The sequence below is a fragment of the Hermetia illucens genome, chromosome 1, assembly GCF_905115235.1.
Source record: "Hermetia illucens chromosome 1, iHerIll2.2.curated.20191125, whole genome shotgun sequence".
Lineage (NCBI taxonomy): Eukaryota > Metazoa > Arthropoda > Insecta > Diptera > Stratiomyidae > Hermetia > Hermetia illucens.
The window spans coordinates 193455210-193473816 of NC_051849.1; the positions used below are offsets into that span (position 1 = coordinate 193455210).

Consider the following 18607-nt stretch of genomic DNA (forward strand, 5'->3'; position numbering starts at 1 on the left):
TGTGAACGCTCACGCATGCAGTGAGCTACATCCGTTTATGTCAAATATAAATATATGCAAAAGGGGTAGGTGCATTTTTTTACCAAATATAGTCATGTGGAGTATCAAATGAAAGGTCTCGATTAGTACTTTCCGAAGCTGGTCTTAGTTTTGACATTTGGTAAAAAGGTGGGGAGTGCGGGGGGTGGAAAGTGACCATTTCTTTAACAGACTGATTCGCAGAACCTGCTCAACCGAAAAATCTAAAAAAAAAACAAGATATGGTGCCTAGGCTCCGAAATACCTTCCATACCAATATCCCTTCTAACAAAGTTAATAATAGTATATTACTATAATTTTTAGTAATTGGCTGCAAAACCCCCTTAAGTTCATCCTAGTACCGCGAAATTGCAGTGTTGTAGGCTATAACATAGAGCATGATCTTGCGAAGTTTGAAGGAAATCGCACTATCACTAACAAAGTTATAATAGGTCAAGGTTGTCGTCTCTTTACAAATTCAAGACTATGAATGTCAATATCACCCGAAAGTGGATACTTTCATGTAATATATGCATATATTACGAGCTATGTACTAATGGGGCAAATGCACACTCCAATGCTCTATATAAGAAAGACACAAAATCTTTCATACCTGAAGCGTCCAGCTTCCGATTTTTCGATTTGTTTTTTTTTTGGACGTGTGTGTTGAATAATGTTTACAACCCATTCTGGCAAAATAAACGAATTGTTTTCCTACACTTCCCTCGTGTTCATTTTATTGACCAATAGATTGGTCCATGACTGCCCAGATAGTCGGACAGGCGGCACCATACTGAAATAAGTAATAAAAAACCTCAAAAGTTATCTGAATATGAAACTTTGAAAGATTGAGCTTATTGAGCTGTCATCCTTGGAGCTTCATTTACTAGCTTTCATTCGGAATTTTCAATGAACTTTTCATATATTGTAGCTTATGGAGTATATTGCCTACTAAAACTTATCATCAAATAGATGACGATTGGAAACAGATGTTTCTAAGCTTAAAATTAAGCACCATAGTAAGTTATGTACTATACTTCATCGTTATCCATCTGGGCTTGATGACAAGATTTTCAGATGCAGATAGTATTATTCAAGTGCTTCGGAGTAGCTCCACCAGTTAGTATAAGCAACAAAGCTAGGGTGATATTGTGACTGCCGATACGATAGAAATAGCCGCTTAGTGCTCTAGAAAATAGTGCATTGTAGATACGGAGTGCTCATAATGTTAGATAAACTTGTAGAAATCCCAGTGGCTGACTGGCCAGCATTACGGGATCTATACAAAGAAGATTGGCCTAGGAACCATGTGGGTTACTATACCCTAGATAATTTCATCCGATGGGTCAACTTAGATCCAAATATTAAACATCTCAAAGTGTTATCATTGAACGGTGATTGGAGTGACGGAACATTTGTTATTATTGTAAGCACGATACTTATGAAATTTTCAATTCAAGAGTCGATTATCAGAATAAATAAATTATTGTTTTGTACAAATTTCAGGATAGGTACCAACTGTTCCTCAATTCTCTGAATCCCTCCAACGAGAAACTTAGAACAGCTTTGAATCTCTTAGATTGGACCAATGGTTACAAAGTTAGCTCCTTCCTACAAAGGCACCGTCCTGCTGTGCTGGATGTTGTAGAATCGAAAAAGCTGGAAAAGGAATACGATAGTCTAACAGTTCTGTATTACCTACCGCGAGCTGATGCTAAAAAGTTTGATATAAGGTAAGAGCCAAAAAATATGTTGACACCATCTACATCTCTATATATCTCAGAGAAAACGCGTCCTAATATTATGCAGATGTAAGATAATCTTATCTACGTAGATAATCTTAAAATAATTTCTCACTAATAAATCCATAAGTTTTACCAGTTTCGGCCTACCGAGGATTTTTACTAGAAAATTATATTTTATGCGTTTTCTGTGTCATTTAAATGTTTGCTCCAGAATAATAAATTTTTGGTGTTTTGGGGAAATTACTTATTTATCAGGTAAACTGTGTTATTTACGGGGTCGGAATTTGTCTTAAGCTAGCAAATCCAACGTAGACTGCAGAGTAAATATTTTCTTCAAAACTATCTTATTTTCTTACAATTATACATTGTTTTGTCAAGAGGTGTGACTCTGGCCAATAGAGGGGATAAAACGTAAAATAAGAAAAAAAGCCATAAGTCGGGACCGCGAGATATACTTACATATGTGATTTCTATTCCACTCGAAATGAGGTCTAGTGTGTTAACTGCACTTACGCACAATTGATGCCGGTTTTCGGAAATGTATTTCAACTCTCTACATGCCTTTCCTAGAAGCTTATTCTCTTCCTCTACCGTTATAGGTTATGTGTTTCTAGGGTGATCCACTTGTCCACCTTGCGGTAGCGGATTGCATGGCATGGCCAGCGGTGAAGTTGTCACCCTTTCTTAAAGTGTGTTTTTCAAAAAGAATAAATGCGTCAGATAAAGAGCCTGCAGGGAGTGTCCGTATATATCCCTAGGTGATAGTTTAGTCAGTAGCGATCAGTCAGAATTCCCACTATGATTTGGATGTTCTTCGTGTTGAGTTTTAAACAGTCCTTTGCGCCGGGTTCGTGTCCTCCAATAAGCTTCCTGGACTTTTCCATTTCTGGTAAATTCACCCAGAATGGTCCCATAAGCCGCTCCTCCTTTCTGGGTTGCTCCCCTAAGGAGACGTCTGCTAGTAGATATAAGGCCCCCAGCCATTTGCCATTAGCTGGTTCAAGGCGAGACTTTAGCTGCAGCTCTGTCCGCTGCTGCTTTGATTTGCACGACGAAGCTCATCTTCGCGTGGAGCATTAAACCAAGATATTTAACCGCTGGTTTCGACAATATAGTCAACTCGCGAATCGAAACGGGACGCAGGGTCGGGATTCTCTTTCTGGTCAACATGACTACCTCGGTTTTTTCCAGCGCAAAGCTGAAACCATGGACAACCATCTATTCGCTTATCCGTAGTACCATTATGCCAAGTCTGCTTTGCGTCTGTTCAACAGTCCTTCCGGTAACAAATGCCGCAACGTCGTCTGCAGGTCTCTTTAGTCATGTCGAGTCTCAGCAGACTATCGTTGGAAGCGTTCCAGAAACCCGGTCCTAGGGTAGATCCCTGTGCTACTCCCGACGTGATTTACAACCTCCTCTTGCCCTCTAGTGTCTCATAGAGCAGGAGGCGGTCTTTCAAATAATCCCTCAACATCCGCAAGAGATAATTTGACACGTGGAATGAGTTTTCTAATGTGCCTAGCATATCTGTCCATCTTACGGAATTGAAGGCATTTCTGACATCAAGCGTTATGAGGAGCACTATCGGTCGAGATGGGCGACTGCGCGCCTTGACTCGATGAACCGCATCCACTACCTCCATAACAGCGTCCACTGTGGATCTCCCTGTTCTAAACCCGAACTGCCTTTGGGATAAGTCCCCGACAGCGCGAGCGCTTTCCCGGCCATGTCAATCATACACAGTGGTCGGTATGCAGACAAAATCTCCGCGTCTCCTTTTCCTTTGCTGATCAGCGGGAGTCTGGTCACAGCGGCAAGGAAAGATGCCCTCCTTCAAGTAAGCATTGAACGCCCTAAGCAACAAGTCTAGCCATTGGGGAAACACTACTTTGTAAACTTCCGCTGAGATGCCATCAACCTGGCAACTTCTTGTTTTTCATACTGAGAACCGCTTCTTTGAGCTCTCCCATTGTGAATAGGAGCAATCCTCGACACAATCCGTACAAGATGTCTGGGGAATAATTCCCGTACAATGCGGTCCATCCGGTCGATACCGAATATGCTTACACAGATCCCCGATTTTTCCGGTGACAAGCTTACAGCCAAGTCCGCACGGGTTCTTATTCACCTCGTTGACCAAGTTCTGCCAGTGGCGAGCTTTCCTTTTATTTATCGCGCTGCGGAGTCTTCTTTTTGCCTATTTATACTGTGCCATTATTTCGCCAAGCGGCGGAGCTTATGGCACTCCCTCCGTAGGTCTTCTGCCGTCACCAATGCATGGAAGGCTTGTCGCTACTGGGGTCAGTCCGCGGTGGGAAAGCCTCACACGTCCTCGTTATGAGGTTCATCACTGAATTTACAACAATGTCGCGTCGCGTCCTCCAGCGCGACTCTGCCTGCCCCGAGAGCTTCGACGAACTTTCTGATGTTTACCTTCGCGACTTTTCATAGGCAGGGGGAGCGTCGGATTGATGCTCGCCGTCCAGTAGAGTGAAACACTTCATACGCGATGTACTGGGAATCATTTGCCGAGAAGTTTTCTAGGACTCGCCACCCATCCACTGATGGTGCCAGAGATTCCGACGCAAAAGTGATGTCAGGAATGCTTCCTTCACAGCCTGGAGGCCGAAACGTTAGCGTGGATCAGGTGTTTAGAACGAGCCCGGTTCGCGGCGCCATTTCCAGAATCCGTGTCCCTCTGTAGTCTGGTAGAAGCATACCCATCCATGGGCCCTAGCATTTAAATCACCGGCTACCAGGATTCGCTCTCTGTGCTCGAAACGGCGTCCTTCAGAGCATCAAGCCGGCACCGAAAGTCCGTCATCGTCTCACCCGGCATCAGGTAAACGCTAAAAACCGTTATCCCTAAACACTGGATCCAGACAAAACCATTTTCTCGGCCTTCGGCAAAAACCCAGATAAGCCGAGATGCCATTACGCCAGGTCTCTGTTTCGAACACCAAGTCGAAGGTCGTCCCGAACCCAGACGGAAGCGGTGCCTGATAAGTCGAGATGCCATGAAGCCGGATTTCTGTTTCGATATTGCTCGCTGGTTCGCACTAGATCAACATCTACCTCCGCAGCGAACTGCGCTAGCAAGTGGTGAGCGGTTGCACTCCGTTGCATGTTAATTTGTAAAATGCGGATCATGCCATTCACGGCCTAGCCCTTTTCAGTTCCGCCCTAAAGATTGGACACCATCCCGAGCCCGCAGTGGGTGCGATGCTCTCACCAGACGCGCGACGATCCCTGCAGAGAACGCAAATTTCGTTTTCCTTGCAGGTCTCCACTTGGTGACCACCACTTCGCCACATCTCCGGCATGCTGTCCCCCTGTCTGGTCCCTTGCAAGTTGCTGATATCTGTCCATAGTTCAGACACCTGTAGCATTTGGTGGGGATTATCCGCATTCGTACCCAACATACTACTCATCCAATTTTGATTTTGCCGCTGCTAAGGAGTTTCCTTGCATACTCCTCGGGAACTTCCACCAGTTTTTAGCCTAGATCATTTACAGAGGTGATACCTATCCGGGCATTGGTTACCTCTGGACATTCACGCTTTATCACCTCCTCCATTTCAACCTTTTCAGTGAGGCAGTTAATATCCCACATTTCTGTAGAACAAGAGCCTTCTCCCCCAATAACCCCTTGATTGCTTTGCAGAACGTACTCTTGCTAGTCGTTTTCAGGCCCAGTTCGACGACGACTCCGCCACCCCTCGTTTTCCGTATGGAAGACACCTCTGCTCCGTTATCTTTGGGTTTCGTTCTGTAGCAGACTTCACTAAGGACTTTTGCAAATGTTTTACCTTAAGTCGGCTTAATGAACAGAACCGGCGGTCCTTCTTCGTTTGTTCGTCTTTTCTTCTTTCTTTACAGCCTCCTTGTCTTTGAACAGACGGGTCTCTGTAGCGTAGTTAGTTGTTTCCTTTTTCCCTTCTTCGCCTTCTTTTTTTGGGCCCTGGAAACTACTTCTAATTCTTTCCGCATTTTCACCAGTTCGTTTTGCAGTGGGCTATCTGCGGTCCGTTCGGCGCAAGCAGCGGGGAGTGCGGCTGTTTTTGCTTTCCAATCGTCTTCCGCTATTCTCCACGTTCGTCTGTAGCAGGAGATGCGATCCAATAGTTCATTTAGTTTCATCACCCCGTTTTTGACGCTTTTGCTGACATTCCTCCGGAGGAACGTTGCCGACCGCATACTTTTCACCACTGCCGCGCATTTCCTGATGAGCCTTTCCTTTTCGGCACTAGCTAGGACGGTCGACTGCACTTGCACTCGATTCATGACCGAATCCTCCTACTCAGGACTAGCGATTCTGACAGGTTGCCGTCCCCGAACCGTCAGTTACGCCACTTGGTAAAGCTTCCTCTTTATTTGGACGTCCCTATGTCAGATCGAGAACGCATTTTTTTGCTGTGCCCAAGCGGACTCAGCTCTTCCTCCTTCCCTGTTATTTCGCAGACTTTTTTTGCTGGTTTCGGTTTATTCTGCATGGAAAATTAGAAACTACTTACTCGGGAACCTCGGGAACATCACACCTCGCATCGTAAATGACCCGCTAAAGGTCACTGGCGACCCCTGAGGGAATGGTGAGGTGATTAAGGAAGAGGAGAAAGAACAGGGATCGGATGTTTCAGCAAAAACTGGACGGTTGTCGTGATGGGAAAACAAGTTGCAAATATCCACATTTCTGGCCTATAGAAAGGGATGGCATACTTCCAACAGCTTCAATACCTTCAATTTTGTTTCTGAAGTCTTGAGAAAGATAGGTAGGTATGTAGGTATCAGTGAGCGCTCCAAGCAGCTCAATTAGCACTGTGATGCGCCGATTCCGTAGCCTACACAATGACGAAATCTATGAGCGATACCATGACCGTCCGGTTGTGGATAAAATCCGGCTCAATAGGTTACGGTGGGCGGGTCACTTAATCCGTATGGATGAAGATGATCCCACCCGGAAAGTCTATAAGGGCAATATCTATGGTAGGAAAAGAAGACGAGGCAGACCCTGCCTAAGATGGAGCGATGGCGTGGGCCAGGACGCCAGACAGCTTTTAGGGATATCGAATTGGTGGACCTCGGCGCAAAACCGGGATGTCTGGAGTTCCTTATTAAGGCAGGCCTAGACCGGATACCGGTTGTTGCGCCGTTGATGATGATGATGATGATGATGCGCCGTTTTGATGCCATAAACTCCTAAGGCCACGACTTCTGTGATAAGAGGAAAGCGGCAGAATTCAACCGGCTCAGATTTTCAGAGCCAGACCGTAGTAGTTATGGTTCTCAAAGAATGGTTTGCCTAATGTCCGTAACCTGACGCTAGGTGAGCTGGGCTTTCACAATGGAAGTGTTTGAGGCTTTCTCGCTCTTCTCTGCAGCTTCGGCAATGTAAATTGCAAGATATGCCGAGTCCGGCGCATGGCTCCTATAGGTCAGTGCCCCGTACCGACCACCGTAATCTTGTATGCATTTGCACGCGTGTGAGACAAGAGCTCTCGCGGCCGGGTTTCGTAATGGGCGACCAAATCCTACTTGACTTGGCACAGGCAGTGAGCCTTCACCATCTGAGCTCCGCAGCGTGTCCTAACCATAAACTCGAATGAATGCGGTTCAGGACTAGTCAATCTTCAATTATAATATAAAAGTCTTTGTCAAGTTTCATATCAGCTAAGGTCTAAACCGACGGTGTTTCGGTCACCATGCTTTGAAGGGCAAAAGTGAGACAGCATTTTATGAGTTGTTCTGACGACGCAATGGCCTGCAACTTTTCTAGAAATCCACGACCCATTATTTTTACTGATTCTTGAAAAGAAGTTTTCATTCTATTTTTCTAGCGAACTTCATCGTGATTGGCTTTTTCTTCGTCCGTCATTATGCATGGCACAAATTTCACAGCAATGCGCCGCATTATCAATTTTTTCATCAACATCTCGTAATAAAATCCAAAAAAAATCAACGAAGCATACTGGTACACCAGACATACTTTCTTGACAAGCCCACAAGGGATTTCCAACGTAAAGTTGTCGTTTGGAAAAATGGAGATCGACGAACAACTGCCAAGGCAATTCATGAATTTACCTTCGTCTTCAACTTGTCGACCCTCTTCAAATCTGAATTTACTCCTCTCAGAGTACTGACTGTTTAATGTTGCCAGTTAAGTACCATAAGCTTGCAAACAGCTTTACAAATCGCCGCATTGGTGATTCGCTTGCTCAGTGCTGTAAAAATCAGCCCGCTGCGAGTTGAACTAATAATAATAATAATAATAATCGTTGGCACAACAATCCATATTGGATCAGGGCCTTGAAGTGTGTTAGAGCACTTCATTCAAGACCGTAACGGTACACTACAGTACACTGTAGGAGGCAATGTGGTCAGCATTGCGCTCGCCAGAGATTATTACCCTGATTTGACTCAGGTACTCATTCACAGCTGAGTCGACTGGTATCCGATCTCAAATCACGATACAAATCCCACTGCCGCCAGCGAGATTTGAACCGCGACCTTCCGTACGACAGCCTTGTGCTCTAACCACTCAACTATCCGGACACGGACCGACGAGTTGAACTAGCGATACAATATTGTCCGCCTCCCCTACCTATGACGGCAAGATGCAAGTTCATTCCGATTATTTGGAATTTAGTCATATTAGTCCATATCCGGTGTTAGATTTTTTTCAGATTGGTCTTCGTTTATGACAATATCCCCAATGTATACGCAAGCACGTGAATGAAGTGACTTTTGCCCTACCACCGTGATTCTGCCCTACGACGAGGAGTTTCTCCTTGAGCGTATCCACAAATTTAACAAAAAGTGCTTCACTGAGGATGACGTTTTTCCAGTAAACCCTCGTTTGCTGGTATTGCTAGTATTGATTTGACTCGGCTTCCCTGATACCCCTGTGATAGCCAAAATTGACGCTACCAGTGGAAAAGGCACTGGTTTGCGACCTGCTGCACCCTCATGTACGCGTATTACAGGGGATGCTCGACAATTTGCTGGGGCAAGCATGAACGATGCGATGTTTCACTCGATTCCCACCATTGTTTTTGAAGTAAAAGCGGATGATAAAAAAGTTAATTTCCTCATTCAAACTATCGCCTACACATACCTCTTATAGACTCTGTTGAATCAGCTGTAGCAGGTGGAGCCTTAGCCGCTGAGGCGTTTAGCTGTCAAATCGCCCCAGGGCCACTTGTTAGGTATTATACCTGGCACCCTGTGTGTTGCAGTGGCTTCTCCGCTGAATAATCTACAAGACCAGAAAGTCGTTACGCACTTCTTACCTACCCTTTGAGACGCTGGGGCATCAACTATTCAGATTGAAGTGACCCATCCATCCTCTTTTCTCCACCAGGCTTAGACTTCATTGAGGTTCTGTCCTTTTATCAATTTTTCCATACTATTTTTCATTCCTGTTTTGAGATGATTTACTTGAATTGACATCAGTTCTTTAAGATGGTTCTATGATAAGTTAAGTGGTGAACATTCGTGGTCTTAGCCACTTTTGCTTACATGGACCTACATGATGGTCCCTATTCGCTGAATTCCCTAATGGGATAACATTTTGACCTAGTGGTTGATAAAAGTCGTAGATGCTACTGCCAATAATAGCATCACCTGAGTAACCCTTGGAGGAGGGAAGCCAAATTTTTGTTCGCTCCAAGCCAATGAGTTGCAGTTAACTATGGTGTCTGGTGTCCGAATGGCTCTAGTGGTTAGAGTGCTGGACTGTCATACCGGAAGGTCGCGGTTCAAGTCTCACTGATGGCAGAAGGATTTCTTATTGTGACTGGATGACGGGTACCAGTCGACCTAGCTATGCATGAGTACTTGAGTTAAATCAGGATAATAATTTTGGACGAGCGCAATGCTGTCCACATTGCCTTCTACAGTGTACTGCGGTGTACTGAAACGGTCTTGAATAAAGTGCTCTAATGAATATGGATTATTGCGCCAACGACTATTATTATTAATTTACCAAATATTCGATAAATTATGACTCAGATAAGGTTACCTTTCGCAGATTTCACCTCCTCCTCCTTGCATGGCAACGCCTCCTTTTTGTTACTAGAATTTCCACTACAGCTATGAGAGCCCATCATACAACTGTGAACACTTCAACTCCTGACGTATTTTCAATTAAAAAACAAGCAAAACACAGTGGAATATGCCAACCTAGCTTAGTCTATACTTAGGGAACGTAAGGGGGAAGAGTAGGTAGTAGTGGTAGCAAGAAGCAGAATCGGACCCTAACTTCATCAACGCTCTTATCAGAAAAGGTTCTAAGATTTTAACATGTTTCATCTTTTCGATTTACTTTAAGTTGCCCAGATGACCTTACATTAAGACCCATGGTCGAGGAAGATGCAAAAACAGCAGATGATGTATGGCCCAATAAGCATGAAGGATCTTGGTTCTTCTTGAAAAGACTCATTAACTGGAACCCGAATATTGGTGTCTATACAAAGCAAGGCGAATTGGTTGCATGGAGTTTTCGGTAATATAGAATACATATATGCATAATAGAAAGTATTACATTTTGGGGTGAGTATTTGAGGATCTAAACGAAATGTTGTTCAGATTACAGGCAGGTTTCCTGGGAGCCCTTCAAGTAAAAGATTCCTATAAAAGGCGAGGACTTGGGAGTTTAGTTGTAAAGGTAATGGCTAAAAAACTAGCGGCTATGGGTCATGATACGACTGCATTAGTTGGTGAAGCTAACTTGCCGTCGAGAAAGCTGTTTGAAAGTTTAGGATTCAAATTATTGGATACAGCTTATTGGCTTAGGACGTTTCCTCTAAACGATTTTCATTGGGTAGATGAGTGAATAGTGTACAAATACATATTAGTTCCAGATATTCGCTCTTTATATCGGATTGGATGTTACAAATAAGACAATAAACCGTGTTTTTTTTTTTAATTTACATATTTATTTATTTATACTCGTATAGAGAAAGGTCTAAATGAGAATCAATGATTTGTTACTAGTGAAGACGGGACCATAGAGAAAGAGCTCGGACTGAAAATTATCGGGAAAAAATGGTCCTGGGGAATAAAATATTTCCAAAAAGGCAAAAAATCGGGCAAGGAAGGCACAACTTTGTTAGTAATAGTATGATACCCACCAAACTTGGTAGGATCATGCTCTATGTTACAGCCTACATTGCTAGGTACTAGGATGAACTTATTAGGGTTCTGCAGCCAATTACTGAGCCTAGGCATTACACAGTGGCAGCCTTTTAATTTTTTTTTCAGATTTTTCAATTTGGTAGTTTCTGAGAATGGGCCTAATCGTAGTAATCGAGACCTTTCGTTTGATACCACATGATTTGGTGAATTTACATCCCTTTTTGCATATATAGAGACCCCCCTCCTTAAATTCGATGTAAAAGGATGTAACTCATTGTATGCGCGAGAGTTGACAGTTCTCAGCTATCCACTAAATTTGGCGTCAATCTCCAAGAAAAATGCGTATGACAGACAGACACTAAATCGATTTTAATAAAATTTTGTTTCACACAGTTTTTATGACGTTAGTTAACGTCATAAAAACTGCGTATCTGAGTGTCATTCCTTACAAAGCTTTGAAACTAATTATAGAGGCTAGACTTGGTCTATTCACAAACACCCACAAGATTGACTTGACGTTTAAACCCATTAATCTTTAGGCTGCCGTAAACAACAGTTTTTTTTATTGTCTTTATTGTTACGCTATGTATTGTTCTGGTTGCTGTATAGCGCATCGATTGTAACGCTATTAAATCAGCCTTATATTCGAACAGGGTATCAGCTAGGTGCTGGGCAACATTCGATCTGTACAGGGAGCGTACGTTCTATGAGAAACTTCGCAAATCGTTAAACCGTTTTCGTTGCCGGGTTCTTCTTTTTCTTCAGCCTTTGCCAAGTTCACAAGTGGGGTCGGCTCGTCCTGATCGGTTTCGCCAATTGGCTCCATCAAATGCCAAATTTGGATGCAATATCGAGGCTTTTAAATCCAGCCATCATTGTTTCGACCTGCCTTTTGGTCGTTTACCGTCCACTTGATGTTCAGACCAATTTTGCCAAGTGAATTCTCGTTAGCACGAATTACGTGAGCATACCATCGAAGACGCCTCTCTTGTAGTTTTCCACTATCAATGCAACCCCATATCGATCGGGGATATTCTCATTTCGGCTTTGATCAAAACGTGTTACGCCACTAGTCCAATGCCATTTTTTCGTCTCCATTACAGCAAGACGTAGTTCATTGTCATTTATAGTTGGCCAACACTCAGAATCATAGAGAGCAACAGGATGGACGACATTGCGGTAAATTTTAGATTTGAGGCGTTCATTGATACTTCGGTCACAAAGAACACCAGTTGTAGAACGTCACTTCATTCAGGCTGCGTGATTGTACCATGGGGATCGGTCGTCAAAACTTCAGTTTTTTTCAGATTCCAGCTGAAACCGTATTGAATGAGGCGATCATTCCATTTTTGGACAAGCTTGAGATCATTTTTTACTAGGAAAACGCTAGACGCTCGGAAAACATCATCTGCATAAAGCAGTGTATGCGATACTGGACGTTGGATGTCCCGTCTGACGGTGTCCATAACAAGAACAAAGAGGAGTGGTGAGAGGGCGCTTCTTTGATGAACAGCAACAGAGGCACGAAGCGGTTGTGGTGCGGAAGTGTTGCCGTAGAGCATACTAGATAACTTCGTGTGGTACACGGTCAAACGCTTTCTCCATATCCGGAAATGGAATGTAAAGAGGGCGATGTTTCTTATGCGTTTTCCATGAGTAACCACGCAGCGTGTATTGTGTCAGCAATTCCGCAGGTCTTGAAAAATCTGGCTTAATTCACGGTTATTTCAACAATTTCGCGAATACGGTTGTCAAGAATGCGTTTAGGGTATGGGAAAGTAACCGGATCGGCGGTAATTTGAACATTCTGCTGGACTAGCTTACTTTTCCATATTGGAACTTGGTACTTTCTTGCCAGTCAGATGGTGTTCTATTATACCTTCCTGAATGACCCGATTAAAGAATTCACTGAGCACAGCCACAGCTCTTCGCTTTCCAGAACTCAGATGCGGTGTCGTCAGGTCGTTGTTGCTTTCCCCGATTTCATTCGGATGATAGCGATCGCTGTCTTTGCTTCCCGGTTGGCATTCTTATAAAGATGCCAATTGGCCAGTGTTTTATCATCGAGAAACTTGTGGTAGAGGCGTTTCTTTGCACGACCTTCATTTCAACATCGTCATTCTAAAGCCAAGTATCTCGGTTGATGTACCGCTTACTTGGCTTGGTGACCCCGAGGGATGCACCTGTTACCGTGTGCTTTTTCACCCGCATGACCATTAAGGTCGCCGGCAATGATGATATAATCGTCAGCAGACACGTTCCAAACCTTTTCATCGAGAAGTGGTCAGAAGGTATCTTTCTCGTCATCAGGTCGACCTGTCTGTGGGGCGTACGCGGTGAAGAAGTGAATAGTGCGATCTGTTGATATAATGGTGAACTTCATCAGCCGATCATCAAATCGTTCGACTTCATAATGGCATCATGAAAACCCTCTGAGATGGCAATGCTAACACCATATTGATTGTGTGGGCTACCAAAATAGAGAAGTTTATATCCATTTTTAACGCGTTCGCGTTCAATGTTGCAGCTTTTGGCACCAGACCATTGGGTTTCTTCTAGAGCGCAAATATCAATGCGCCTTTTCCGAAGGGCTTTTGTGAGTTCCTCGGTATTTCCAGTTAAGGTGCCAACATTTAACGTGCAGACACGTATTTGTTTTGCTTTCGCTCGGACTAACTTACTTACGTCCTGACGTCATCCATACGTCAATAACCCTTGCCAATTTTTCGACAGGAGGAGGGCCCGTCCTAGGTAGAGGCCCTACCATTTTCCCTGGCTTGTTACTCGATCCGATCATCTTGTTTCTAATGACATTGCATTTTTATTGGTCGCCCTGTGGCGGGACCTATCATCAAGAGAAACCAAGTAGGATTTGGCACACTGGAATAACCCCAATTATACTTAATTGATCTCTTTCCATGATTTCAGTATTTTATTTTTGTTTTACTGAGAATAGTACAAAGTACGTTGCGTCAACTCCTCCTCCTTTACCTGGGCTTGGGGCTACCATATTATGTTAATAGCATGGCGGAATTCTGAGGTTAACGAATTAATTGCAGAGAATCGTTGTAAAATTCATCCAGTTCGAGGTTCTTTTGTTGCTTCCTGACAAGTGATCTAATTTTTAATAATGATTTGAAGTTAAAGCGATCCCCAAATCAGGAAAGAACTACTTTGCTTCTTTCGAATCGTATCGACCAATATCGCTGCTCCCTAATATAGCCAAACCGTTTGAAAGGATTCTCCTTAATAGGTTATCGTGGATCGAAAGCTAATACCAGCTCACTAATTCGGCGTACGTGATAAGCATTCAGTAATACACCAGGTTTACAGGATCAAGAATCCGATCGAAAATGTAATGGAAGAAAAGCAGGTGTACCCAGTATTTTTTTTCCCTGTCGCCCGTGGCATTCGATAAGGTGTGGCGCGAAGGTATGCTATTTGAATTGCATATTATCCTCGTAGAAGAATTCTTCAAAATCCTGAAATCATATGCATCCGGGCGCCTATGTGAAATACGAAGGAACATACTCTGAATTGAAAAAAAATGCAGCTAGTGTACCAAAGGATAATGTATTGGGCCCAACACCATCTGTTTTGATAGCGAAAATTGCTTTTCAACGTCAACTTAGTTGCAGACAGAACGTGCAAGAGGAGAGAGGGACTCCTCTCAACTAATTTAATAATAAACTTAAATTTAAGAAGCTAAGAATAAAGTGTATTAAAAGTATAAAGGATAATCTTATTTACCCCAAAGCTTTGACTTCATGATTGATAATAGGCAACTTTGGCGGGGGGGGGGGGGTTAAGGTAGGTTACATTTACGCACAGAGTGGACAGAGAGGACTCCAGCAACGGCACGTCGTCGAACTACCAACTAAACACCTCCCCGTCGGCAGAGAGCTAGTCCGGAACCGTTTGTCACATTACTTCGCGCTATCCCCCAACCCTCCCGCCTTGCGGAGACATCAAATCAGAGAAGTCTTAAGGGAGAGGAGGAGGGGAAGTGTCAGTTCAAATAATCCCCTGCCATCCGGCTCCTCCTCCGGTCGAGCTCTATCTTCTTTGCAACGAGAAGAAACCGAACGTAATGTGCACCACAGGTCAACCTGTCAGCGCTCCTCAGCATCTCGTCGACAGTGTTGTTTGTAGAGGGATTCCCTGTGTTTAAATAGAGCTGCTGACGAATCACATTCCAAATTCCACAAGAAAAAAAAGTGTGATGGGCGTCGCCCACAGCTTCATTGCAAGACACACTATCCGGAGATCATGCCTTCCCAATCCTGTGAAGGTAAGACTGAAACCCTCCATGCCCATTTAAGAATTCAACCACGTACCTAAGTTGCCAATGAGCGCGTCGTCCATCTGCCTCTTGTTTCATTTTGTAAAGAGAGTTGCCACTGATCTACCGTGCGTTACCGTTCACAAGCAACCACCTCCCCTGGCTCTTCGTCCTTGCGCTTCTAAATGACTTGACGTTCCTTAGCAAGATGGGCGCGTGGATCACCATCACGGCCGGTTCAGAGACAGTGCGGTACGCCGACGCCACCCGCAAAGCTCCCCGTCTCTGTACTTGCGTGAGATGCTTACGATGCCAAGAGCGCCAGCTCATGCCTCTGGGCCATAGAACAGACTGCGTTGAACTCATTAGGAGGGTTCACCTGCTAGACGTAGGACTCCCAATTTTTGCCATTACCCTATTTAAGTCCGAAACTCCTGCTGCAGCCTTGTTCGCTGCTTTGATTTGCCCAAAAAAGCTCATCTTTTAGTTAAGAATCAGTCCAAGGTACTTTACCGCGAACGATATGGGACACGGGTCGGAGTTCTCTTTTTAGTCAGAATGACTGCTTCGGTTTTTTTCCAGCGCAAGGTTGAGACCATGGGCAGCCACCCATCCGCTTACCCGTCGTATCAGCATGCCAAGTCTGCTTTGCGCCGACTCGACAGTGCGTTCAGCAACAAGCGCTGCGACATCATCTGCATAACCGACCAGGCGCGATTCTTCTGGCGGTTATGTGCCTCCGCTCGATAAACGGCTTCCATTACTTGCATGACAGCATCAACTGTGGATCTTCCTGCTCTAAAAGCGAACTATGATGGGGATAAGTCTCCGGCAGCGTGTATCTCTTCCGGGAGTCTACTCGTCTCCGATAATAGGCAACTTGGATATTAACTCTGAGTGCCTCCAAACTGTAAGCCGTTATACTGTCCTTTCAATAACTAATGTGTACTGTCTACCAAACTATTTCTGAAGTCTTTTCCTTCCTGCAACAAAACCGGATACTTACCTATACCCCTGGGGACCAAACTACATAACCATAAGTTATGTCAGTCGAACATTTCTCACGATTTTATTTCTCACGAAGTAATAAAGAAAATCAATGGAAAAGTACACCATTAGAAAAGGGAAACATAGAGCTTTCAAACGAAAAAAATAGTCAGAATGGCCGCCGCTAGCAGCTATACAGGCTGGAAGTCTGTGAGGCCATACCTCGATCGCTTCATGAACGGTATGAAGCGGCATTTCTCGAGTTGCACGCACAATGCGCGATCGCAGGCAATCTCCTCTAACTTAGCCCAAAGGCTGTAATCCAAAGGGTTCAAATCTGGGCTGCCCGAGGCCCATTCATTCGCGGTTATGAAGTCAGGAACATGCGCCGTTAACCATTGCTGAATTATCTTGGCTTTATGAGCGGGGTCCGAGCCCTGCTGGAAGTACCAAGGCTTTCCAGTGAATAGAGATTCACTCAATGGCTCGACTACATCCTTTAATATTACGCTCGCATCGGTTTTGAAGGCGGCCTCGCAGAAATGAATATCAGTTACTCCGTGATATGAGACGCCCCACCTTACCATGACAGAAGTCGGATTCGACGTTGAACTCGCGGAGCATTTTCTTTGCTTCATAAAAATTGTGAGCATATACACGATCATTTTGTCGGTTGAATTTTTACTCGACGGTGAAACTTTTTTCATCAGAAAATCGAATTTTGCGATATTTTTTACCGGGAAATCGTTGCAGAAGAGCAGTACACCGAGTTTGCCGTATTTCCTTCAGTTTTGGTGTTAACATATGCCTAACGCACCATCACCGAGACTGAGATCTTTTCGTAAAATACGACTAATGCTTCGAGTTGAAACGCCCATTTCCGCCGACATTCGTTTCTACTTGCGGAAGGGATTGCAACGAACACGCTCACGCGCAGAATGCATGACATTTCGGCGACGTACAGAGCGCGGGCACCCCTACCGCGGCCTGTCAATCATATCAGCTGTTTCGCGGTATCCAGCTAATGCCCTAAAAACGAATCGTTTGTTTACTGGCAGCTTTTTTAACAAACTATGAATCTTTTTCGGCGTATTCCCACATTGGTGCAACACCATAATTCTTCTTTTTTTCGTAGTTACCGAACTTCATCGTGTTCTCGTGCACAAGCTACTGACCTTCGGAGCCTGAAAGTCTGACGGAAGTGGGGTATGGTTAGGTACTCTCTGTGCACAGTGTTACCAGTTTCGGCCGCCTAACATTTCTTGCTGTACGCATCGACTGACATAACTTATGACTATCCTATGTATTTATTTACAAACTAAATTTTTAAGTGACATGCCCTTAACATACGATGCTTTGATATATATGAGGTTTTCAACGAAAGCAAGATATTCCACATGCAGCTTCCTGACTGTTCATGCAAAGTGAAACACGGACTTCTTATCGTCTTTATTTATTACATCGGTTTTAACAAGTACAAGATAAAAGTTTATATACATTCGATTTTCTCTAAAACTAGAAAAAGTATAGGAAACTTAGGGAAATATTGTGGCAAACGATATTCTGGCCAAATTAATCAAAGTTCAGTCTTACACTCAATCGTGCATAGATTCTTTCCATTTCGTCGTTACCTGTATTCCCCCTGAAATTGTATTGCTTAAACTCCATCCATACCGGCGATAGGTTTGGTAATCTAAGAAAATCGGAAAAGATTGAATTTCTTGCTTAATAACTTCCCAATGTCCAAGATATTTATTGTAGTTACTAATTTGATTTGTTAACCCACTTATTCTCACAGAACTAATGCAAGTAGATACTTTCTAGCCCGGCTTCTACAGTCAGGCAATAGGTAGGTACCACTGTAATGTTTAGTAGGAGTATCTAATCGTAAGTAAGTTTGAATTTTAGATAAGTAAGGAAGCTAAGGTTAGTTAGGGTGACGCTATTTGAAACACAAAAATCAAGCAGTAAAGTGGGAGAAGTAAAAGATTGTTTTTATTAAATAAATTAAAAGTGATGCACAATTTCCTTTTGTTGAAATTATGGGATGCTTCCTTTTCCTTTAACAATTGAAAAACGTACTGCAGAAATATTGTTTTAAATATGTACATTTGTATACAAAATAAGAGAAATTGTGTCCAGCTTTTAATTTAAAGAGCAATCGTTTATTTCCGGAATTGGGCAGACAAAGAGGTCCAAAAAACTACAAATCAGTAAAGGGTTCCTTTAGGGCAAGCACATGTTTGGGAAACGAGTTAGCAAATAGAGCAGAATTATCCTAGATATAGCCGGTAGAGTTGTTTTACAAAGAGGACTCTGATGCAAAATGGAAATATCTGCCAAATTTACTAACATTTATCTCCTAAATTAAATGTAACATAAACAGGATGACGGCACAGATGAGTAAAGTTTTTCCTAGGGCTAATGTTAGTGTGATTTACTA

The 18607-nt window shown here is 43.6% G+C and overlaps 2 protein-coding genes across 2 annotated transcripts in view; one reads left to right on the forward strand and one right to left on the reverse strand.

The window, feature by feature from the left end:
* Positions 1–1090: 1090 nt before the first annotated feature.
* LOC119658896 lies at positions 1091–10684 on the forward strand. The gene is made up of 4 exons (XM_038066701.1): positions 1091–1444; positions 1525–1751; positions 10090–10263; positions 10347–10684. Exons 1-4 carry the CDS (start codon positions 1244–1246, stop codon positions 10591–10593), a joined length of 849 nt encoding a protein of 282 aa, XP_037922629.1. The 5' UTR covers positions 1091–1243; the 3' UTR covers positions 10594–10684.
* Positions 10685–17601: 6917 nt separating this feature from the next.
* LOC119658215 (ethanolaminephosphotransferase 1) overlaps positions 17602–18607 on the reverse strand; it is a 33696-nt gene continuing 32690 nt past the window's right edge. The window contains exon 9 of the mRNA XM_038065492.1: positions 17602–17857. Coding sequence (XP_037921420.1) covers positions 17822–17857 — 36 coding nt within the window. The 3' untranslated portion in view covers positions 17602–17821. The remainder of the gene's footprint in view (positions 17858–18607) is intronic.

What these genes read in the sequence shown, in the direction of transcription:
- LOC119658896 (XM_038066701.1), top strand. Translation starts at nt 1,244, where the DNA reads ATGTTAGATAAACTTGTAGAAATCCCAGTGGCTGACTGGCCAGCATTA. An exon ending in ACGGAACATTTGTTATTATT is followed by an intron (nt 1,445 to 1,524) that starts GTAAGCACGATA and finishes TACAAATTTCAG; the next exon opens with GATAGGTACCAACTGTTCCT. An exon ending in GCTAAAAAGTTTGATATAAG is followed by an intron (nt 1,752 to 10,089) that starts GTAAGAGCCAAA and finishes ATTTACTTTAAG; the next exon opens with TTGCCCAGATGACCTTACAT.